The sequence below is a fragment of the Conger conger genome, chromosome 3, assembly GCF_963514075.1.
Source record: "Conger conger chromosome 3, fConCon1.1, whole genome shotgun sequence".
In the NCBI taxonomy this organism is placed as follows: domain Eukaryota; kingdom Metazoa; phylum Chordata; class Actinopteri; order Anguilliformes; family Congridae; genus Conger; species Conger conger.
In genome coordinates this window covers 78419477-78445365 of record NC_083762.1, presented here as the reverse complement: position 1 = coordinate 78445365, position 25889 = coordinate 78419477, and the positions used below count along the sequence as shown (strand labels likewise).

General features: G+C 43.1%; 1 protein-coding gene across 2 annotated transcripts in view; it reads left to right on the top strand.

The window, feature by feature from the left end:
• The window catches only part of LOC133123802 (inactive dipeptidyl peptidase 10-like), a 136967-nt gene that overhangs the window by 99344 nt on the left and 11734 nt on the right, over positions 1–25889 (top strand). For both annotated transcript variants that reach the window (XM_061234370.1, XM_061234371.1), the window contains exons 6-16: positions 7485–7537; positions 7959–8040; positions 12171–12291; positions 14337–14491; positions 18893–18990; positions 20307–20430; positions 21136–21174; positions 21802–21909; positions 22583–22674; positions 24446–24493; positions 25155–25276. In XM_061234370.1, the coding sequence (XP_061090354.1) occupies positions 7485–7537; positions 7959–8040; positions 12171–12291; positions 14337–14491; positions 18893–18990; positions 20307–20430; positions 21136–21174; positions 21802–21909; positions 22583–22674; positions 24446–24493; positions 25155–25276 (1042 nt within the window). The remainder of the gene's footprint in view (positions 1–7484; positions 7538–7958; positions 8041–12170; positions 12292–14336; positions 14492–18892; positions 18991–20306; positions 20431–21135; positions 21175–21801; positions 21910–22582; positions 22675–24445; positions 24494–25154; positions 25277–25889) is intronic.

Below are 25889 nucleotides of genomic sequence, written 5' to 3'. Positions count from 1 at the left end.
TACCAAGTCTTTGTATGTAAAGAAATATATACTTTATTTGTATTTATCTAAAAATATATGTACAATGCTGAACACTTTCCAGAACTTATACAGGGCATCATGTACTGCACAAGAGCTCATATCTGTACAGACCCCAGTGAGCACAGCTGCCCACACATTCCCTTCCTTATCTTTTCTCTGCTAATACAGGTGTGATTTATGAATAATACGCTTAGAGACTTCTCTCCCCGGGACTGGAATCTAGGCCACCCCACCCGGAGATTAGCACTGGAGCCCTGCTCTCCGACAGACACAGACAGCCCTGCCATGGTTAAGGGCACTAGTGCCCTCAGACAGACACACACCGCCCTGCTGTGGTTAAGGGCACTAGTGCCCTCAGACAGACACAGACAGCCCTGCTGTGGTTAAGGGCACTAGAGCCCTCAGACAGACACGGACAGCCCTGCTGTGGTTAAGGGCACTAGTGCCCTCAGACAGACACAGACAGCCCTGCTGTGGTTAAGGGCACTAGTGCCCTCAGACAGACACACACCGCCCTGCCATGGTTAAGGGCACTAGTGCCCTCAGACAGACACGGACAGCCCTGCTGTGGTTAAGGGCACTAGAGCCCTCAGACAGACACACACCGCCCTGCCATGGTTAAGGGCACTAGTGCCCTCAGACAGACACAGACAGCCCTGCTGTGGTTAAGGGCACTAGTGCCCTCAGACAGACACACACCGCCCTGCTGTGGTTAAGGGCACTAGAGCCCTCAGACAGACACACACCGCCCTGCCATGGTTAAGGGCACTAGTGCCCTCAGACAGACACAGACAGCCCTGCTGTGGTTAAGGGCACTAGAGCCCTCAGACAGACACGGACAGCCCTGCTGTGGTTAAGGGCACTAGAGCCCTCAGACAGACACAGACAGCCCTGCCGTGGTTAAGGGCACTAGTGCCCTCAGACAGACACAGACAGCCCTGCCATGGTTAAGGGCACTAGTGCCCTCATACAGACACAGACAGCCCTGCTGTGGTTAAGGGCACTAGAGCCCTTGGCTCAGACAGACACAGACAGCCCTGCTGTGGTTAAGGGCACTAGTGCCCTCAGACAGACACAGACAGCCCTGCTGTGGTTAAGGGCACTAGTGCCCTCAGACAGACACAGACAGCCCTGCTGTGGTTAAGGGCACTAGTGCCCTCAGACAGACACAGACAGCCCTGCTGTGGTTAAGGGCACAGAAACATGTCGTCCAGGCTACATATTTTAGCATTAAGAGTGCACTCTATTTATAGGACATTTTTTAATAATGGGGCATTGTATGACCTTTGTACTTTGTTTGGTATTAATTATTCATTTTTCTAAGCTTTATCACTTTTTTTTAAAGGTACAATAGGTAAGGTTTTTATGTTAAAACATCCCTTCCTATCTTTGAAAAAGGCTCACTGACATGTTGACTCACCCTCTGCCTGTATTTATAGTCCTTAAATTCGGGTTTTAAAATATATAGTCCATGAACCGACACTCAAAACATACCAAAACATTGTATAGCTGTACAATAATTAAAGGTCATTGGTTGAACATTGGTTCTAACTGCCACAGCCAATGGTGTGGTGTGTGTGTGTGTGTGTGTGTGGGGGAGGATTTCAGTGTCAGCACTTCTACAGAGAAGGGTGAGTCAACAGTGTTGTGGTTTGAGGGTGTTCGTTGCTGCAATTCCCCTCTTGACTGTTTTGTACATTTAAGTGACCTCAGTCAGGACCACTAGTTGTAAAACTAACAGTCTAGTTGCCTGGCTTCAAATAAAGGATTCTGACAGCAGTTTTTTTTTTTAAGCTGAAAAAAGTAGAACTTTGATGGTCTCGGGTATTGTTGTGCATAGTTGAAGCATGCCCTCAGCAAAAATTTAGATAGGAAATTTAGTTAGGAATGAATATTTCTGTTAATTAGCATATCAAATATACACACAGATGGGAATGACTTTGGGAATGAGTTCAGTTCTGTTCCTCAGTCCTACTTTTACCAATGACTAATTACCGTTTTACTAATTACCGTTTTACTTATTGCTCTTAATTACTTTTCCAGGTGTCCTTTTGTCTGCAAGAATTGGGTCAAATCATACAGTATGTTTTAACGACGTTTGGCTCCTGGTTTCATTGGAAATTCCCTGGGACCTGCAGGAGTGTATTAACATTTTATGGGCAGTCAAAGTGTATGTAATGTAGATATAATTCATCCAGGTCAGAGATCAGCTGACAGGTGATACTGAACAAAATTGACCTATTGTAGCTGCAAGAAGTTTCCTATGCATAATGGAGCAGAAAAAAATGTACTTTGCAAAATTAATGGTGTCTTTTATATGACACAAGCTGTAAATTTGGAGCTGATCCCACATTTTACATTACGGGCTGAAATATGCGGGGGGGGGGGGGGAGTCCCTGTATGTGGCACGGATGGGTGCAGTGGGTAGCACTGCCGCCTCACAGCAAGGAGGTCCTGGGTTCGAATCCCCGTCGGCCGGGGCCTCTCTGTGCGGAGTTTGCATGTTCTCCCCGTGTCTGCGTGGGTTTCCTCCGGGTACTCCGGTTTCCTCCCACAGTCCAAAGACATGCAGGTTAGGCTGATTGGAGAGTCTAAATTGCCCATAGGTATGAGTGTGTGAGTGAATGGTGTGTGTGCCCTGCGATGGACTGGCGACCTGTCCAGGGTGTATTCCTGCCTTTCACCCAATGTATGCTGGGATAGGCTCCAGCCCCCCTGAGACCCTAATCAGGATAAGCGGGTTCAAATAATGGATGGATGGATGGAGTCCCCGTATGTGTGGCTCTGACCAATAGGTACTTTAGAATGTCAAAAAAAACGACACTCTAACATGCAAAAGTTATTCAGCTTGTTATGCACGTGGTGTTTCAATAGTTGTCTTACTGTGAGTGTTTTGTCCATACATATGTCTGAAGAAATACTGTATGTGTATAATATATTGTCATGCTCAAAATCATAATAAGGGTATTCATAAGTTGGTGTCTTGAAAAATCACGAGTGATCAAGACTGTTGCGATTTGCACAAACCTTATGCTGTATTAAAGAGTGATTCATTTCCTTACATGTTACATATTCTCATATGCCCGTCATTTCTAATTTCACAAATGCAATTTTATACTTTATAGAAGGGTACTGCATAATTACATTTTCAAGCATTTAAATACTACACAGAAAACACGCATACAACACAATTCAGTAGAGATTACTGCGCACATCCAAATGAAAACTGCAAATTCTAAAATAATTTTCTGAATTATACTGTATGTATTTATGCTTGAAATTACACATATTTCCTAGTGAGTTATTCATTAAATCTTCACATTTCACAAAATGTTCAAAATCGAAAGCAGATGGATAATGCCTAAATTCAATTTGCATACTTTTCTTCTGTAGCTGTAACTGAAAATGGATGGCTCCTAATACTGTGTCTGCAATGCTGGCTCTCTGCCAGTTTAGATCAATCCCTTCAGCTCAAATGTTAGCAGGCTTTTATAACATGATTGTGCAATGGCTTGGATCCAAATGAGAAAATTGCATCTGTGGGAATGTAATATACTATGTATTATGCTATACTACTGAATTTCGAATAAATCATATCAGGCCTAGAGCTGCCTCACAGTTGTGTAGTACCTAATGTGGACTTGTTTTCGTCTGGAAGACCTACTAACTGCTAAACAATCCTGGTGTGGTTAATCCAGACCTTTTGGATTGAAGTACTTTTCTGTGCTCGATTGCTCTTGCCTGGTGCAATTGAGCCAACCAAGAGGACGGGAAGGTGGGGTTTGCACTTTTTATTATTATTTTATAGGTTCCAATACCAGCTCACGAGCTCAGTTGAGTGTAGAAAAGTATTTGTACATTGTCTCCAATTACAATGTACCAGAAGAAGTCAAGTTGAAGAAGCAATAAGCTCTTTTGAAGCTTTCTGTGTGAAAGCTTACCTGAAATGAGAAATACATTCTTAATCTATGAAGCAGATTAAGCACAGTTCACCTTGACCTGAAGGGAGAAGAACTTCCACAACAAAATAATGCAGAAGAGGAATCGCACGAGAGACGACAGGCAAGAGACATCTCCGCTCCGTGTACTCATCAATAACATCCCCTGCTCGCATTATGCAAAACGTTTCGGTGTAGCTAATTATCCATTCAATCCAAACACTTAACATAAGAGTGACAGTTTGAAAAATGTGAAAAATACAGACAAACATATGCTTATTGAGAGTTTTTTTTTTCTCCTGCTTTCTGGTAGTGTTTTCGCATGACAGTTCTAACTAATCTGGTTCTTTAAGTTGATCCAGCAAGCTCATACTGCATTTTTCTCATTCTATTATTCTTTTTTATTGAGGTAAAAAAATTCTAATGCTAAGAAGCATGCAGCAATATCCTATGGACACTTCATGGTTAGATCATATACAGGAATACTGTAGCATAAGGGGAAAGCATTTAGCATAGTGGTTAAAGTACAAGAGTATAACCCACAAGGTTGGTGGTTGGGCCCCTGAGCAAGGCTCTTAACCCCACATTGCTCCAGGGGGATTGTCTCCTGTTTAGTCTAATCAACTGTAAGTTGCTTTGAATAAAAGCGTCAGCTGAATAACATGTAATGTAATGTAGTAATGTGTTTATATAAAGCAGTGATGGGTGTACTGAGGGCCAAGGTGATTTATTTTTCCATGCCAGCGTTGATCTGGCTGCACAGGCAGCGTCCAATGGCCGGAAGATACCCCACAGCTTCCAGTCTCCACACTGTAGTGTGTCTGTTTCCACAAATGTATTATTGATGCCGTTTACCGACGGCGTGCTACGTCGAGCACTTAGGAGACCTGGGGCTTGCATTTGGCTCTGCGGCGTGAGGATATCGCCCGTGCCCATTAGCAGTGAGTGTGAGTGTCGACGGCTTGCGGATTCTTAGAGAAAGGCTTGATTACACAGAGGTTTCACAGTCGAGTTGTGACAAGATTCCTCCCGGCTGCTCTTTAAGATCAGTTCTTTCGCTTTCCTCTGTGGTCTCGGCACTGGGCCGTGCCTTTTCAGCCAGAGTTCATGAATATATGCTACTTTAACTTTGGTGCAGTGCTCTACCTGGGTAGCTTTCGCATTCTCGTGGCGAATTATTATCGGAGCGCAAAGAATGGCGGGTTTTCTCTCTGTGAGACCGCTGTACCAGAGACAACACATTACACGGCAATGCTGCTGCGTCAACTTTACATCCTGGGCCTAAATCTGAACGTCGAGATTGTTTTTCCCACTTCCTCACGACAGATTTCTGCCCAAAGCCTTGTCCTGAATTCACAGGCTGTGTGTGCCTGCTTGTCGTAGGCAGGACATGGGATATAGCAGGTGAGCTTGGCCTTCCTTGGCTCAGTATGTCCGGTTATGGTAGTATGTGGCGTTTTAGCCAATGAACTGAATGCTGAATACTGAAATCATTTCATTTGGCACAAATTGCAGGTCTCAGTGGGCTGATTTCCTTGACTTTTATTGAGCCTGCTCCTAGACGACAGGAAGCATTCGATGAAGAATGAAGATGACCATTGACAGTTGAGGACTAGGCTTAACCCATGTCTGGGAAACCAACCCTATACGTCCAACCCAGATGAATATCTGCAGTATTGTTCATTAGATATATTAATGTCCTGGCATTAGCAGTCTCCACATTACAGAGACACTGAACACAATTTCTTGTCCTTTTTTTGCTAAATAAGATGAAAATATTGCCAGTGAGGTAGAACAGTTTGACTCATTTAAAGATTTGCCAATGGAGTAAGAAAATGTCATTTCACTTGTCAAGCAAACATTACCGTTAAACAAGCAGAAATGTTTCTAGATGACAGAAACAAATATGATTTTAAGTCTCATTACAGGTCTAAAACACGTACTTTCTCTACATAGAAAAGTCAACCCTTGGTCACATTTTCCATGCATGAATGGCTCTCTCTTTAAGAGAGAGAGAGAGAGAGCGAGAGAGAGAGAGTGACATTTAGAGCACAATGCCAGGCCAGACATTTCACTGCTAATGGCCACTTAGACTCACACCTTCAATCTCACACCCTGCCACGCATGGCTGATGCAGCGTTTTTGATTCAGACTAAGCAGCTGAGCAGTGTGTGTGTGTGTGTGTGTGTGTGTGTGTGTGCAAGTGAGTGTGTTCCTATACAACATATGGAGAATCCGCCCCTTTCTCACCCCCTACTCGACCCAGCTCCTGGCCCAAGCGATGGTTCTGTCCCGCCTGGACTACTGCAATTCCCTCTTGGCTGGCCTCCCAGCGTCCGCCATCAGACCCCTCCAACTTATCCAGAATGCAGCAGCTCGTCTGGTCTTCAACCTTCCCAAATACTCACACGTCACCCCCCTGCTTACTTCCCTCCACTGGCTGCCTGTCATGGCTCGCATCTAATTCAAAACATTGGTGCTAGCCTTCCCCAGCTTACCTACAAAAAATCATCACACCCTACACCCCTGCCAGACCTCTTCGTTCAGCCGCCACAGGCCACTTGGCACCTCCCCCTCTCCGAACCTCCACCTCACGCTCACGACTACTGTCTGTTCTGGCTCCACGGTGGTGGAACGAACTCCCCGTTGAGGTCAGAACTGTAGAATCTCTCCCCACCTTCAAGCGCAAACTGAAGATGCACCTCTTCAAGCAGCACTTCGCCCCATCCCTCCCTACCTCCCTGTGAACCTTAATTGTTGTCTTTGTGATTTACTTTGTGTTTTGGTATTTTTAGTTGGCTAGGTAAGCAGTATTTGGATAGTTAAGTTTGGTCACTTTTGCTAAAAAAAAAAGAAAAAAAAAGGCTTCTTTGTTGTACGGGTAGCAATTGAAATTGTACTTCCCTCTAGGGTCTTTCAGCGCACTTAGCCCTGATTATGGGTATGCACTTTGTTGTACATCGCTCTGGATAAGAGCGTCTGCCAAATTCCAATAATGTAATGTAATGTAATGACTGAATGATCTCCGAGCATGTGTGTGTGTGCGTGTGTGTGTATGTGCAAGCATGTGTGTGTGTGTGTGACCGTGTGTGTGTATGGACAGATGTCTAGAAAACTGAATAAAAAAATAATTAATTGTGTTCTCTTGAGTTCTGCGGCTGCAGAAAGAACACTTAATTATTTATAATCTGTTGAAGTTATTTACCAGCAGTCACTACCTGAAAAGGCACCAGCTGTGATATTCTAATACACACTATTTATAACGGTTCACTGTTCATTACACGTGCAGGATTAGACTACTGAACTCACATACTGTGAAATCTATACTTGATATGGTTGTGTATTTTAATCCCATACACGCTGAGCACCAGATACACGTGGTATAAGTGGAGATTAAAATAATTAAAAACAGATTAAAAATCTATTTTTATTCTGGTGAACATACTGCACAAGTACTCCATGAGATGCCATGCTAAGCTTCATTCACTCTCTGTATATTTCTGCCTTTTTCTCTTTCTGTTTTAGGTATACCGTCATTCATACACTGCATGGTACATGATTTACAACGTCTATACGAGGTAAAAAAAAAAAAGTATTCTTACCCAATATGTGCCTGGATTTTTGTTCCAAAAGACTAGAGCTATTGCTTGACTCACACAGAATTGTGTTAATCTAGTTGTTTTATAATTATGAGTCTGTTATAGTAATATGTCATAATTATTCTAATGATGATTGGCACCACTTATTTACTTGCTCTGTGTATAGTCATGTTGTTTAAATCCCTCCCTTCAAAATGTACAAGTTTAAAAAGCTAAGTGTCTTTTATCAATATTAGCCTATTTCGTGTCTTTGTGTTTGTTACCTCCTCAGTATGATTTAACACCCATTAAATGAAAGAACACTCTTAAAGATTTGTTTTATCTATTCTCTTTTCTTTGAACTGCAATTAGACTCCCATGCAGTAGGTGGCACTGTTCCATGTGTTTCTGTGTTTTAAAGGGAGGTGTTGGAGCTGAACCCCCCAGAGGTACAGAATGCCGTGCTGCAGTACGCTGAGTGGGGCGTGCAAAGACAGCAGCTGGTAAGAGCCAAGATCCTCATCTCATACGTCATCCTACCCACAAGTCTCCTGTACGACTAAACAGCATGCAGCTTACATTAATCTAAAACAGGGGTCGTAGACCTGGAGACCCGCTGGGAGTGCTAGCTTTTGTTGTTAGGCAGCGCTTAATTGAGCAATGAAAGCAGTTGACCTGAGTCAGTTGCTGATTGTAGGTGAAAACAAAAACCAGCACACCCTGTGACTCTCCTGGACCAGGGTTGCCAACCCCTGATTTAAAATGAATAAAAGAAGATGAAAAAACATTAGCCTTTAAGAGTGCTTTTCCATTAATAATTGCCAGTTGACAAATAATTGACCAATTCCCTGGTGTAAAATCCAGGGAATCCAGCTGGAAATACCAGCTACCAGCTGTTTCAAGACATAGCTTGAGCTGGTCAAACCATGTTGAGTATAGAGCTGGTCTAACTGGTCAACCAGCTGCTAGTTGTTTCCAAACCTAGCTTGAGCTATTTTTTCAGCAGGGTTATCAATTAAGCAATACTTTTCTGGATTTCTACTGCTCATTTCTACTACGTTTTCTACCACGTTTTCTTCAACAATTACGAGGGGGTACTTGTCAGCTCATTGAGCAAATTACTGTAGAACTGAGCCATCCAGAGACACAATGTCATTTTGACAATGAATTTCAAGCAGAACAACGTTTTGATTTCCAACAAATTCCTTTTATTTATTTATTTTTCCTGGCTCTGTTGCATGTTACATTCATATTTGCCAAAGAAAGCCCTTTGCTAACAATTAACAGCCCGCAAAATGTCTGGACCCCTATTGTGGAAATCAGTCGTTATTCATTCATAACTCAACCCCCTCCATTACGAAGACATTATCGTTATCCAGGGAGTGTGAGCCAGATGTGAGCGGTGTTTGGAGAGCTCTGTTTGGCACCGAACGGTTTATAACAAAGGCAAACACACAACATCGCTCCGCCTGATGATGATGCATAATCCAATGATGATGATGATGATGATGACAATGATGATGAATCATTCCTATGTTCCGCGGCGTATTGTCTCCAGACAAATGAAATGGAAACAAGTCTCGGATATTCAGAAAGAACGTGGGCAGCTGTAGCAATTTTACTGAACATGGTTAGAAGAACAATGCACTTTTGTGATAATTAGGGTAATAATGAATGAGATCATGTACTGTGACATAATTTGTATGTAAATTAATGTTAATATATTATCCCTTGTGAAAACATGGTAGCAATAGTTGTAATAGTACTGGTGACATCACACTTTTTCCCCTCACCATTTGACACTTGGTGCATTGTTCATAAGTGTCCATAAACCATAGATACAAATATACTGTAGCTTCCTGTTGTATCATATTTCATACTAAACAGTATAGTTTCTGTCCTATTTTGTTGCCATGGGGTTCAGAGTCTTCTTCTCTCTATTCTGTCAATACTGTCAGAGAGACTGTACTTAAGAGCTGGGTTAAATGCTTATTTTAATAAAGACTGGCATGGTGGATAAGAGGGATATGGGCAGTCCAGGCACATGACTTCCTTTTCTGAAATCTCTTGGAAAGTCCAGAACCTTCCGAGCTAGCCTGTGCAGGCAACCAGTCACATGTCAGTGTGAACGTGTGGTTGAACAGGGCAGCCTGTAGCTTAGTGGCTAAGTTACATGACTGGGACCTGAAATGTTGGTAGTTTAAGCCCCAGTGTAACCACAGTTAGATCTGCACAGCTGTTGGGCCCTTGAGCAAGGCCCTTAACCCCACATTGCTCCAGGGGGCTTAGTCTAATCTTCTGTTAGTCGCATTGAATAAAAGTATCAGCTAATAAACACATTATAACATATCAGCCGTGCTGCTCCATTATTCCCTGAGTAAGACAGACCACTTGGTTTAGGCCAACACTCAATTTTAAAATGTTACAATGTATGGGTCCTTGCATGTACTTGTGTCAAAATCCAATGGGGTGAATATTAATTTGCTCCCAGCACAAGCATAAATCTATCGTTGTGTTTGTGTAACGATCACATCTCTAACTATCATATTGCTACCTGCATTGCTACCATATAGTGTGTTGTGTTTTTTTAAATTATGTGTGTATTGTGATTCTAATTATGAACATAATAATATGTATATTATGGTCTTTTCCACAATAATACTGTATAAACAAGAAAAGCAGCAAAGATTTAGCCATATTAGTTACCATAATACATAAAGTGCCATCAGATGATAAATTATAGACCGCTCTTGATGTAACAGATGGCATTAATTTACTTTTTAATAAGCAGTATTTATAAAAATAATCTTTGATCCCTGTAGCCGTCACATTGAGTTGACCCTATAATTCCAACACTGGGTTGTCTTAACTTAATTATAAGTATGCGGTGACTCACTTAAGTAATAATTCTCATTAAAGATAAGACAAAGATAAGACTACACAGCTTGTGAAATAAGCAGTCCACTGGATTTCCACAAATCTTCAGCCAAGACGTAGCGTTCATATTATGTCATCAGATCTAGTACCTCATTATTCTTTTTGCATAGAAAAAAACATGTCCAGCGCTGATTAAGCATGTTTAAGGGAAAACATACAGTAATATACAAAAGCTGGATCACACAGTTTATGTCATTATGTACTCCATAGTTAAGCCCCATCAATTTCAGTGCTTTTGATCTTCCAGAACATTTGCCTTTGTGATGTAAATGCTCTTTAATTATGATAATATTGTTCGGCTCTGCTGTTGGAGGCGCGCTCCCCTGGGTGCCTGCCTCTCATTCTCAGAGTATTCCACGTTGTTAGTTCCCGTAATTTGTCATACGAGATATCTTTAGCAGCCTACAGCTGTGCCCCTTGAATGATCATCAATTATGCTTATGAGAGAGGACCTTTGAGTGTCCTCAAAGACTACTGCATGCCGATGCCTGAGTGGAGCTCGGCATTGTGGTCCTGGGTCCCCGATTCATTTGACAGTTGCAATTCAAATTAAACCGGGCTGGTTAACAGAAAAAAAAAAAAAAAAAAAAAATTAAAACTAAAACAGTGCAGAACAGTAGGGCAGCGTGAAAGCTCATGGCTAAGGTACTGTACCTGACTGAGACCTGGTTGGTGGGTCAAGCCCCAGTGTAGATCTATGCAGCTGTTTCACCCTTGAGCAACCCCACAATGCTCCAGGGCGGATTGGCCCCTGCTTAGTCTAATCGACTCTGTTGCTTTGGATAAAAATATTAGTGTAGCTCAACGCTTATTTCCCATCCAGCATGTGAGTAGTAAGGTACAGGAAGTACTTAAAGAGAATAGAACATATAATCATGGACTAAAAAGCCCTTTCAATTGAGTCAATTTTACAATGTTTTCCGAAAGACACTTCATGCTGATGCCTGAGTGGAGCTAGGCATTGTGGTCCTGGGTCCCCGATTCATTTGACAGTTGCAATTCAAATTAAACCAGGCTGGTTAACAGAATGGAAAAAAGAAAAGAAAAATGAAAACAGGGCGGCCTGTAGCGTAGTGGTTAATTAAGGTAAATGACTGGGACACGCAAGGTCGGAGGTTCTAATCCCAGTGTAGCCACAATAAAATCTGCACAGCCGTTGGGCCCTTGAGCAAGGCCTGTAACCCTGCATTGTTCCAGGGGGGGATTGTCTCCTGCTTAGTCTAATCAACTGTACGTCTGCCAAATGCCAGTAATGTAATGTAATGTAATGAAAACTAAAACAGTGCAGAACAGTAGGGCAGCGTGAAAGCTCATGGCTAAGGTGCTGTACCTGACTGAGACCTGGTTGGTGGGTCAAGCCCCAGTGTAGATCTATGCAGCTGTTTCACCCTTGAGCAACCCCACAATGCTCCAGGGCGGATTGGCCCCTGCTTAGTCTAATCGACTCTGTTGCTTTGGATAAAAATATTAGTGTAGCTCAACGCTTATTTCCCGTCCGGCATGTGAGTAGTAAGGTACAGGAAGTACTTAAAGAGAATAGAACATATAATCATGGACTAAAAAGCCCTTTCAATTGAGTCAATTTTACCATATTTTCCGAAAGACACTTCATGACGCACTGCTGTTGCATTACCAGGCTGCGCACACTCTCACTTTATTGTCTGTGCTTTTGTGAATCCCTTTTTTCATATTCCAGATATACATATTTGAGAATAACATCTATTATCAATCAGACGTCAGAGGAAATTCACTGAGGCTGACATCGTCTGGGAAAGAAGGCCTGGTCTATAATGGAATCGCCGACTGGTTATACGAAGGTAGGTGCAGCTCTGAACCCAGCTTCATCACCGTGGGCTTTTGTTTCTTCTCAGTATGGAGTGTCTGAAATACACTCAGCGAGCACTTCATTAGGTATTCATCAGACCTATTTTTTAGACTTATTGGTCTTCTGCTGCTGTAGCCTATCCACTTAGAGGTTTGACACATTGTGTGTTCAGAGATGCCCTTCTGCATACCACTGTTGTAATGTGTGGTTATTTGCGTTACTGTCACCTTCCTGTCAGCTTTGACCAGTCTGGCCCTTCTCCTCTGACCTCTCTCATCAAGAGCGGTTTTGCCCACAGAACTGCTGCTCACTGGATGTTTTTTGTTTTTCCACACCATTCTATGCAAACTCTGGAGACTGTTGTGTGTGAAGATCCCAAGAGATCAGAAGTTTCTGAGATACTCAATCCACCCTGTCTGGCACCAACAATCATTCCACGGTCAAAGTTACGTTGATCACACGTCTTCCCCGTTCAGACATTTTTGAAAAAAAATTAAGTGCTCACTGAGTGTATCCAGGATAGATGGTACATATCTCTGATGCACATGTGACACCATGTGACCTATACTAGATTATGCATTTTGTGTAATAATATATCTATTATGTACTACCGGGCATAATCGCATATATCTGAGGAAAAATTCCAGCATCCATTTTTCATAGTGTTGTGTGTTCCCTTTCAATGCAGCAGATTCCTGCCGTAAATTGGATCTAAACATTTTGTCCAATTCGTCTCTTGTGCCAATTATATTTCTGCACACAGAGCGTCAGATTTGGAGCAGCAGAGCTAATTAGATTTGGACGGAGGCGGCTCGTTATTTCAGCTGGGTGCTCCCTGACGAGGCTGAGATCATGGGCGCATTACGCTCAAGCTGCACCCAGCCCCCTCCGTAATCATATTCTCTAATTACGCTTAAAGCATATCAGATCTCCGGCTTTTCCCGCTTCATTTAACTCCCGCCGGATATAAATCGTGCCTTCCGCAGTCGTCCGGAATGTTCAGTCGGAGCGCGGATGGTGTCTGAAGTCGGGCAATCTTGGGGCCCGGTGTTTGGATAGGCTCGTCCAAGATGGGCCCAATGAACTGTGGCAGAACCCTGGAACCCTGGAACCCTCGAGCAGTGAGGGTCCACAGAGCCGCGTGTCCGTTCGCTCAGCGATCCGGTCCCAGCTCTGCGCGGGGGTTGGCGGTAAAGGAGCTGTGATTGACGGCTGGTGGGAGTGGCACATCGCTCCGTCCTGTTCTTTGATTGGTTCTCCCTGCCGCGTCTGACGGACACCTGTTTGAGCGTACGTCACGGAGATCGATCCGTTCTGTGCCTGGAGGTTACCCATCATACCCCCGTGGATGGATAACAGGAATACTATGACCTAGTGGAGGGAGAAACTCTGGGGGGTGCACCATATCAAGATCAGCCTTGATAAGGTGCCAGACACCATCTAGCTTTTTGGCAAACTAAGTAGTAAGTACAATTTAGTGGTAGGAAAAGGCGAGCATTGCTGGGCTGCATGGCCATTATGTGATGTTTCCGTATGTTATGACTTGTTCATCCTACAGTGAAGGGATCAATTCTATTTCAATTCAGCCCATTCGGGAAATGAAATGTAATTGAATTCGTGAACTGAAAAATTCTCACAGTACATTTTTTATTATACACATAAAATGCCTAGTATCAATTAAACTCTGATGACTATCGTCCAACAGTGACTGTATGTACTCTATAAGAGTCGATTTAACACTGAACTTTTGACTGTGTAGGACAGCGGTCTCCAACCCTGGTCCTGGAGAGCTACTTGGTCTGCTGGTTTTTGTTTTTACCTTAAAACCAGCACCCAGATCAGACCCAAGTAGCCAGGTGAGGCGAGCTAACCGTACTCAACTGCTCTAATAGATTCATCAAAGTGCAGAGTAACAATGAAAAGCAGCACACCCTGGACCTCTCCAGGACCAGGGTTGGAGACCACCGGTGTAGGAGCGAGGTTGTGTTCTGTATCTTAGTCGTGTTCATGGGGGGTGTGGGATGTTCCTTTCTGCAGAGGAGATCCTGGGCTCCCACGTGGCACACTGGTGGTCCCCCGATGGGGAGAGGCTGGCTTTCCTGGCCATCAATGACTCGCTGGTGCCCAACATGGTGCTCCCCCAGTTCACTGGGGACCAGTACCCCAGAGGGAAGCACTATCCGTACCCCAAGGTGAGGCGAAATTCCGTGTCCGGGAAACCGTCCGTTACATTACATTAATGGTATTTGGCTGACGCTCTTGCCCAGACCGACGTACAGTTGATTAGACTAAGCAGGAGACAATCCTCCCCTGGAGCAATGCAGGGTTAAGGGCCTTGCTCAGGGGCCCAACGGCTGTGCGGATCTTATTGTGACTACACCGGGGATCGAACCACCGACCTTGTGTGTCTCAGTGATGTACCTTAACCACTATGCTACTGGCTGCCCGTCCGGAGTGAATCCTTCCTCCCGGGGTGTCCGATCATCTCCGAAACAGGACAAGTGTGGTATGAGGCTTTCGTTATAGAACAGCACCAACAAACCTGATTCTGCTTATCCAGGTCTTGATTGAAGATCACGATAGGGCAGTCTATAGCCTAGTGGAAAGGGCGCTTGCATGGCACTGGGAAGGTTGGTGGCTCAAGCCCCAGTGTAGCTGTAATAAGATCCACACAGCTGTTGGGCCCTTATGCAAGGCCCTGATCCCCATGGTACTCTTGGGCGGATTGTCCCCTGCTTAGTCTAATCAATGCAAGTCGCTTTGGATAAACGCGTCAGCTAAATAACTGTGATGTAATGTAATGTAGTTGAAGCAGGTGTCGTAGTGCTGGGCTGAGACAGATGTCTGCACCCACACCGGCCCTTTTCAGATGAGACTGGACACCCTGAGCTCACTATAAAAGGTTTCTGATTCAGAAAGATGTCTGCTTAATGAAGCCTGGAGAAGCCGGGGAATGCGCACCCGATGTGACCTCTCAGCTCCTTCCACACAGCCTCAGTCACAGTCGATCAGACGAGCAGCTTGCTTCGCAAATTCAATATTTACATCTTCAAGTTGCGAACGATAGCGCGTCTTCTCTTCAGCATGTTTTCAGTAGCAGTTGATCTAATGAGCGGGTGCAAAATGTATGGATTAATTAAGTTAAAAGACGAAATCGCCTCTAGCCAAGGGCAACGATGTTCTTTTGAATTTGAGGGTTACGTCAGCAGGGAGCGCTGTCGCAATAACCTGCTATGAACCTTTCCTGCACGTCACTGTGCTTACTAGCGACCTAGCCAAGCTAACCCTGCTACATATGGACCCCCAGGTCTGTGGTCCTTTGCTCTTAGCATCCCCCATGTTGCTTGTAAATCTGACAACAGATGTCTCTGTTGGGGGAACAAATGGCATCACGACATCAATGATATCATCTTCTGAAGTGGACGTCCATGTACTTAATCCTGCTTCTGAGCTCCGCTGCGAATGGTTTCGGCAAAAACCTGAGGCACGATTGCACATTCAATTAATTTGGATGATAACTTCAGGGATGTTGTTTTATGTTCTAATATGATTTATCGGTCATTTGTGTAATTCATTTTGATTCACCGCTGTGAATGTGTGTTTGATGTGCGTTAAGTGACTCTGGTCGAAGAAACTAATGCTACCATGTGCATTAACGCTGAAAAAGCACTTTTTAAAATATAATTTCCATTCCAGAGTTTTGTATTTGCTAGTCTCTTGTGTCTGAGCAAAGAGAGAAGAAATGGCGATCATAAATACCACAAAGGAAGAACCAAAAACAGTGGCAGGCAGCACCTAAAATAATTGGTCCTCGACATAACAACAATGATTGCTGTCCAAGTAAAACATGTTTTACAAGGGAAAGGGGGAGTTGGTACACATTTTCTGGTCTCTCGCCGATATTTTGGGAATCCAGAAGCCTTGTGGACAGGAACAGAGGTAGGGAGGCATTCTTGTGGCGGGTGTTTTGGGAGACAGGTTTAGAGAATCAAAGCTTGCCTCTCTTTCATTTCAGCCGTGGAGCTGGGGAAAAATATTTGGGCTTCATGATCCCACAAACCGCCAATACTTTTTAATCTGGAGTTTAAATAGATGCCATTGATCCATGCTGGTGGGGCAGGAGGGAGGGAGAGCGAGAGGCTTATTGGGAGAGAGCATTTTGAGATTACATTTGGCTGTGTGTGGATGGGCTACTCCTCTGAAATTGTGTGTCGCATGTTTCTGGAACCCGAGAGATTAGGTTTTGTAAAGAGAACCCATACAGGTATGTGAGCTGTAAATAATGTGGTGCCATTGAAACCATTGAAGACAGATTCTATATATTCATAAGGCGTAATGAATCACTGTATGTTTTTGAGAGAGAGAGAGACTGCATTTGCAGTACAGTTATAATAATAATCATAACCATAATCATCCATCCATCCATCCATCCATTATCTGAACCCGCTTATCCTGAACAGGGTCACAGGGGGGCTGGAGCCTATCCCAGCATACATTGGGTGAAAGGCAGGAATACACCCTGGACAGGTCGCCAGTCCATCGCAGGGCACACACACCATTCCCTCACACACTCATACTTATGGGCAATTTAGACTCTCCAATCAGCCTAACCTGCATGTCTTTGGACTGTGGGAGGAAACCGGAGTACCTGGAGGAAACCCACTCCGCACAGATAGGCCCCGGCCCACGGGGATTCGAACCCAGGAATAACCATAATCATGATAATTATAATAAAGTTATTGTGTTTCCGGTCATACAATTGTGTTTCACAGCCCTGCAGTATCATGTGACTCAGTTGAATAAATAACTTTTATTTTTCTTTCTCGCTTTTTTTCTGTTAAAGGGAGCAATGCCCTGCTTCCTTCATTCAAGCATTAGAGAATCGGCAGCAGTGATTGGTTGATTCCTGTGAGATTTCCCAGCATTCATTATAAAGAGTAGCCAATCACGTCTCAATTTACCCTTCAGCCCTCCTCTGCAAAATGGTGTCTTTTTTTCCCTTTTATTTCTCCAGGCTAGGGGCTATGTGAGACAGGGTTTTAATATTGCAGGGTAATCAACCCAGAACATTCTCTAACATTACCTGCTACACACCATTTCTATGGTTTAGTTCTCATTCAGTTCTCTGATTATGTTCTTTTACATTACATTACATGGCATTTAGCAGACGCTCTTATCCAGAGCGACGTACAACGAAGTGCAGATCAAACACAAGCACAAGTGCGAAGAGGAGTGTTCTCTCATTCCTGTATTCTTTTCTTTGGACTTCAAAACCCAGGGCAAGTCAGGTTGAGATTAGAGATGTGCAGTGCCATGCTTGGGAACAGTCTATTATATAAAGAGACATTGTATACGTATTTTAAATACAATACATTTTTATCTACTGTAGTTCCTGAATGCATGGCTCTGCTCAATTACATGTAGGTAGGCTGTGTGGCTGGCTGTCATCATCATATACAGTGCCTTTATGGACTTATGTTCAATTGAAGCACTCTAACCAGACACAGGCTTGGTAACATGACATGGCCACTTCAGTGACAAGCAGGCAAGAGCAGTTGGTCTCCTACATTGAGAGTTGCAGCGACTAAACTGGCTGACAAGTATGATTGGGCATCCTACATTCAATTAACATTGGTTAAAAAAACACAAGAACTGCTTATATATGCATGTAATGCCATATACAAGTTACTGTATGTATGCAGTATTGAAATTTTGAGCACAAATATCCACTTTATTTTTTATTTTTATATCATTGATTTCCACAAGTTCCACACTATTCCACCAAACGCTTCCCTTTTTTGTAGTAATACAGTTTCCCCATGGTACTACGAATCGGGTATCCACTTAAATTAGATTCTGACTGTATTCCTTTAGGATTCCTACTGAATCCAATATGCATTTGCTTTGCTATGCACAAAACTGAACTGAATTGTGAGCTGGCTGAAACTGTCGCTCTAACTGAATAAGCTGCCTCTCTAACTGAATAAACTGTCGCTCTAACTGAATAAACTGTCACTAACAGAATAAACTGTCACTCTAACTGAGTAAACTGTCACTAACTGAATAATCAATAAAGAACAGTCGCTAACTGGAGTTATCAAGGAAAGGAGCAAATTATATAAAACCACTCAGAACATATTGCCCATTGATGATGATAATGATGATGATGATGATGATGATGATGATACAAATTGAATCGGTCAATCATGTGATCGTTTACAGTTGACAGCACAGGTAATACAGTTTGGTTACAGTAGACGAGCTGAAAATGCATACCGGTGGTTCATGTCACCGATACCTCACGAGTGTGAAATGACATTACATTACATTATTCGCATTTGGCAGACGCTCTTATCCAGAGCGACATACGGTTGATTAGACTTAGCAGGAGGCAATCCTCCCCTGGAGCAATGCAGGGTTAAGGGTCTTGTTCAAGGGCCCAACGGCTTGTGCGGCTCTTATTGCGGCTGCACCGGGGATTAGAACCACCAGTCATTTACAAAGTCATTTACACCTTGTCCCGATCATTTACCTTAACCATTACGCTACAGGCCGCCCCGTATGACTGTTCGATTGTTTGATTGTCCTGACAGGCTGGCCAGCCCAACCCCATCGTGAAGCTGTACGTGGTGAACCTGTACGGGCCTACCCATACTCAGGAGCTGCCACCTCCAGACAGCCTGCAGGCCAGGTACCGTATGGCTCATACACAGCCAACTTCCGTTATGTGTTTGGATTAGGTGTGGCTTTAACCTTTCAAGGTGTAAGTTCAGAAATATGTGATTATAATGTTCTTAACTGCACATGCCAATGCTGATGTAACAACCACTACTGGGATTTTAAAGCAAAAGAAATATGAGTTTTTAAAAGAAAAAAAAAAGAAACATTCCAGAAAAATGTACTTGTCAAAGGGTTTAATTTAGTTGATGCCAATGTGCAATGCCAAACGTATTGAGAAGCCAGCCAGTTCAATGTTCTTCAAATGTCATATCCTCTCCGATTTGGCCTGCTGTGACCAAAAACCTTAGTTAAAGGGTATGAAACAGTAACTGCAATCACAGTTTGGTACAGTATAAAAATAATTTCTTATTTAAAAAGTCTCCTGATTGAATTAATGCTGCTTTAGTTGGATACATTTTTTATTAATTATATTTAATAATAAAAGATTATATTTAATCTACAATATAACAATTAAATAATCTATTTTTGAGGAAAGGTTATGATTAATGTATACAATCACCCAATACAAGGTTCCAACAGAACTGGCTGTGTACTATATTACTCCTAAATTGAAATGGTATTAAACTCAGTGTTTAAGCCATGGGATTGAAGATTCTGAACACAAATGTTACCATTCCATACTCTTCTCTATGAATTGAAAGTTATATCCTACTTAAGTGAGAAATGAGTGAGTGAGAGTGATAAATAACACAGATGTTTTGGTATATCAGAGATATAGTTGGTGCTCAAGTTATTTACATCATAACATAACATAGGGGGCGGCCTGTAGCGTAGTGGTTAAAGTAAATGACTGGGACATGCAAGGTCGGTGGTTCTAATCCCAGTGTAGCCACAATAAGATCCGAACAGCCGTTGGGCCCTTGAGCAAGGCCCTGAACCCTGCATTGCTCCAGATTGTCTCCTGCTTAGTCTAATCAACTGTATGTCGCTCTGGATAAGAGCGTCTGCCAAATTCCAATAATGTAATAACCATTATTGTAAAAAAAATCAAACAAAGTGAAATTGGCAATACTAATCTCCTCAAATTAGTTAGTCTCAGTCGAAAGGAACTGCATTGTGACATTCTGTCACTTCCTGTTTCCTGTTTTGGAACCAAACATGTACGATCCCTTTTGCCATCCTTCAGCATGGGAAAAAAAAAATTACTGTCAGATGTTACAGAGACAGATGGTAATTGACCATCGTTACCAAGTCTGGTAATGGCTACACTAACAAAATACACATTGTGATGTTAATGAATCCTGAAATGAGGAGGTTTCCCATCAGGGAGTACTATGTGGCCATGGTGAAGTGGATCAGCAACACCAATGCGGTGGTGCGGTGGCTGAACCGGGCCCAGAACGTGTCCGTCCTGACCGTGTGTGACACCACCATCGGAGCCTGCATCAAGGTGTGTGGACCTGTCATCCAGGCATCAACGCACGTCATACGGGCAACATTCGTACCTCTGCGCACTTTAGTACCATTGTTTTACATATTTACATATTTCCTAGGTTCCAATACACCAGGCAAGCTCAGTAAAGTGTAGAAAATAATTGTGTATTTGACCCAGGTCTGGTGTTTGCATAATGTATTTGCGCCTGCTGTGGGTATTTGCGAAGTGTGATTAATCTTCCAGAACATTTATAAGTACAACTTTTCAAGTTTAGTCTCCTGGAATTTGGACTTTCGGTGCAGTTAGAAAGATGTGTTCTAAAGCTCCAATTAGTTATTACCCAGTACACTGCAAAATCCTCAGTGTTAAATGTGTCTAATAGGGACCGAATGTACACAACTTAAAAGTACACGACCGGAGCTCGTTTAGATGTGAAGTTTTTCTGCAGACTTTTAGTGCCAGTGAACCATTAAAAACAAGCAAGATATTATACCAGCTACAGAGTTTTTCTTCAGGGGTAAAAGGCTAGTGAACATGATTAAGCAACAGTACCTGAAGCAATGATTACAAGTAGAATAAAATGTAATTTTAAGTGTTTATTGTCCATACTCTGAGGTTATTCGTTGAATGTTAATGTTTTATTTTGGCAACGGAACAAGTGCATGCTCAAAATGGGACTTCTAGTGAGATGTTGAATACAGTTTTTTGGTTTGTGTTTAGAGACACGAAGAGACTTCTGAACTCTGGTTAACCAAACAGGTAAGTTCATTTCGTGCAGAAAAAAAACCTTGAACCCATATATTTTTGACTATTCTACACTCAATGAGCTTTGTTAGGTATTTAATAGACGTATTTGTTAGACTTATTAAGGCTTCTGCTGCTGTAGCCTTCGACCAGTCTGGCCCTTCTCCTCTGACCTCTCTCATTATTTCTGCAAGCAGAGCTGCTACTCACTGGATTTTTCATACCATTCTCTGCAAACTTTAGAGACTGTTGTGCGTGAAAATCCCAGGAGATCAGCCCTTTCTGAGATATTCAAACCACCCTTGTCTGGCACCAACAATCATTCCATGATCGAAGTCACTTAGATCACATTTCTTCCCCATTCCCCATTTGGTCTGAAAAACAGCTGAACCTCTTGACTATGTCTGCATGCTTTTATGCATTTACTTGCTGCCACATGATTGGCTGATTAAATATTTGCATTAAAGCATGCAGATCTACCTAATAAAGTGTGTATATACAAATAGCCACATTTTGTCATGAAAATTTGTAATGTATAATCTGTCTTCTATAAGGATGCTTAATGTCAATTAGAAATGTCTTGTGACTTGTGACTTTTAAAATATGAATAATCAAAACACCAAATGATCACGTTTTTTGTAGAACCAGGAACCAGTTTTTTCGAAAGATGGCACCAAGTTATTCCTGACAGTCCCAGTGAAACAGGGGGGCCAAGGAGAATTCCATCACATTGCTATGTTTACGAGTCAGGTGAGTCAAGCCTGCTCGTGATTCAGAATTGACCAGTAATGTCAGACTGGAGAGGATCTGGTTGTTATTAGCCAGGATCTTGAGCCAAACAAGAGGACCAGAAGGCGGGGATAATTGTAAATGGTTGGCATTTATATGGAGGCTTTATCCAAAGCTCTCTACATTCACCCATTCATACACACAAACACGCACAGCCGGCAATCGGCTACCATGCAAGGCACCAACCAGCTCGTCAGAAGCATTTGGGTGTTAGGTGTCTTGCTCAGGGACACTTCGACATACCCAGGGCGGGATCGAACCGGCAACCCTCCACCTGCCAGACGACTGCTCTTACCGCCTGAGCCAATGTTGGCAATTTCCCTTAGTATTTCATACTGTAGGTTCCAATACCCCAGGCAAGCTCAGTAAAGTGTAGAATATTTTTTTTATGATCCTAAACAATTACATATTTGACACACTAATTGCAGATCGCAGGATGAAATGGGGAAGTGGTTTGTCTTCGATTGCCTTTCGTGGCTCACAGACAAAACCACTTCCCCCCATTTCATCCTGCGATCTGCAATTAGCTCAGTCTTAGACAGCAGTTCCGTCTGAGCCTGGAAACGAGCATACGTGACATTTTATGTCTTTGTTTTGTGTATTTTTTGTGTTGTCCGTTTTTGCTTTCTCCCAGTCCAGGGCTGATCAGAGTGAAGTGCGTCATTTAACATCGGGGAACTGGGAGGTAACCACGGTGATGGCGTACGACGAACACGACCGCAGCGTGTGAGTGTGATCTCCGCCGCCGCAGGTGTCCGTCAGAGGGGCTGAAGCACCTGAGGGCTGTGATTGAGCCGGCTGTGTTTGAGCCGGCTGTGTTTGATTCGCTGTGATTCACACCCACAGCTTGGAGTGAGGATGGCAAAAGAATTTATATCTATTTTTTTTTATATATTTATAAGAGGGGCGGCACGGATGGTGCAGTGGGTAGCACTGCTGCCTCACAGCAAGGAGGTCCTGGGTTCGAATCCCAGTCGGCCAGGGCCTCTCTGTGTGGAGTTTGCATGTTCTCCCCGTGTTTGCGTGGGTTTCCTCCAGGTACTCCAGTTTCCTCCCACAGTCCAAAGACATGCAGGTTAGGCTGATTGGAGAGTCTAAATTGCCCGTAGGCATGAGTGTGTGAGTGAATGGTGTGTGTGTGCCCTGCGATGGACTGGCGACCTGTCCAGGGTGTATTCCTGCCTTTCGCCCAATGTATGCTGGGATAGGCTCCTGCGACCCTGATCAGGATAAGCGGGTTCAGATAATGGATGGATGGATGGATGGATATTTATAAGATATTATAAGCACATTTAAGTTGTGCTCCGTTAACTTGCATTTTAATATCATATTTTTATAATAATAATTACTGTACTGCGATGGACTGGCGACCTGTCGAGGGTGTATTCCTGCCTTTCGCCCCAATGTATGCTGGGATAGGCTCCAGCCCCTCTGCGACCCTGTTCAGGATAAGCGGGTTAAGATAATGGATGGATGGATGGATGGATTGATGGATAATTACTGTATGTTTTGCTTCAAATGAGAAAGATTAAGACATGATTATTTGGATAGATGAGCTACATGAGCATATTTCAGAATTTTAGGACAACATTCTGCAGTTCACAAAAAAAATAATGAAATGAGCGATTGCTTTATATTTGGATGTTGATGAAATGATTGAAATACGGCTACATTATGTTTTCAAATGATGCTGTCATTCTCAGAGTTTCAATCAACTGCATTAAGGCTTCCATAAAATGTTTATAGCCCTCATAAAATATGATATTGTTGGCATTGTGTGAAATTGTGTTCGGAGGGTTGTGGTCGAGAAAACATTGCACATTCATCTTATTTACCAGAGCTGGAACAGATTAGGGAGTGATCATGCTCTGGGCCTAATTAAGGCTCGCATTTAATCAACATTTTGCCATAACTAAACTGTGTTTATATATCAGAAAATATCGTTTGTGTTCAGTGGTCACCAAATGAACTTCCCAAACTGGAAAATAACATAACATATAAATAACAAGAACTTTTAATTTAAAGTTAAGGAGAGGTCTAGGCCAGTATCGACCTGCTAAGTAGCTTTTCTTTTGGAAGGAGAAAACGGAACACAAGCAATTTAAGCGAGCAAAACAAACCGCACACAAAATGCTCTATGTTGCTTAATATAGCCCTAATTTCTTGGCTCAAAGAGTAAAGAATAATAAAAAGTAATTCCTTACGTTTACTGCATACTGTGCTTTTTCTCACCACTCAAAGTACCTCAGAATCATGAGGGGGAAACTCGCCTCAACCACCAGCTATGTGTAGCACCCACCTGGGTGATGCAGGGGCAGCCATTTTGTGGCAGAACACTCACCACACACCAGCTGAGCCAATTAAATCAGGGAATGATTAAGTGACAGGTTGAGTGAGCCAGGTTTGGAAATGTATTGTTGTTAATAAGCACTTGCTCTTGCCTTAGTTCATGTCTTATGTTAACGTGGCTTATGTTTTTTTGCTTTTCCCTGTCTAGATATTTCCTCAGTACGGAGCATTCCGCACGAAGGAGACACCTGTTCAGGTGAAAAGCTACTTTTTTCTCTGTTCTGTGAAAATGAAATGAAAACCATGTAACCGGTCGATAGACACGGGCCTGCTCCCCAGGGCCGGTACTGAGGCTGCCCACTGCTAATTGAGAAAAGTGCTCAACATCCCTCTTCTGAGACAGAAAAACACTTTTTGGAACGTGCCTTGCGAAGAGGCCAACTCATACCCCTTTGACACTTGATAACACTTGATAAATGTTCAGATTCTCAAAAAAGCTTCTTTTTTTAATTTACCAAATTAATTGTTGTGGCACCATGAGGTAATTAAACCTCCTGAAAGCACGTAGGTCTAGGCATTCACACAGCTCATCAGGCAAGATTTTTATTTATTTAGTGTTCTAGATAAAAATACTTGTTCCAGGGATTACTTTTCAACTGAAAAACTAAATGGGAGATAAATGGTCCTGGTAATTATGGGATACACTGTTGGTCATTTTCTGAGAACACTCTGATTGGTCAATCAAAAAGAGTGTAACTATCCTGCTGATTAAGTAGAAATAAAAAATAAAATGCTTAATGTATTTTAAAATCATCATTATGGCCCAATGCTGCTCAGGTTTGTGTGTTGTTGACGCTATGCGCCACGTGAGTGGTTTGTAGTGCGTGCTAATGCAAAAAGCATTGTGTCGATCACAGAGTGTCTACCGTGGACCCGTTTCCACGGCAATGTTTGACGTGCGAGTTGAGCAGGGCGCACTGCACCTTTTTCGACGCCGACATCAGCCCCGACCATCAGCACGTCCTCCTCCGCTGCAAAGGTAAACAGCACCTACGTTTCGCCATCATGTATTCTGTGATATAATTATTATTTAGTTGACACTTTTATCCAAAGGGACTTACTGTTCATTAGTCTTAAGCAGGGGACAATCTCCCCTGGAGCAAAGCAGGGGCCCAATGGCTGTGCAGAACTTGTCCTGGCTACACCGGGGCTTGAACCACCAACCTTTCTGGGTGCCAGTCATGTACCTTAACCGCTACGCTACAGGCTGTCCGAGTGTGAGAAGGGTCTGTGTCCATTGGATATCTTAGCACAATGTGCATTTTGGTTTGGATTTGAGATGACAAAACCCACTGCTATTGTATTGATTGTCACACTTGTGCCAAGTGGGGCGACATGGCTCAGGCAGTAAGAGCAGTCGTCTGGCAGTCGGAGGGTTGCCGGTTCGATCCCCCACCCGGGCTGTGTCGAAGTGTCCCTGAGCAAGACACCTAACCCCTAAATGCTCCTTCCAATGCCTTCCATGGCAGCCAATTGCTGTCGGTGTGTCGGTGTGTGAGTGTGTGTATGAATGGGTGAATGAGAAAGCATCAATTGTACAGCGCTTTGGATAAAGGCGCTATATAAATGCCAACCATTTACCATTTAAGTGC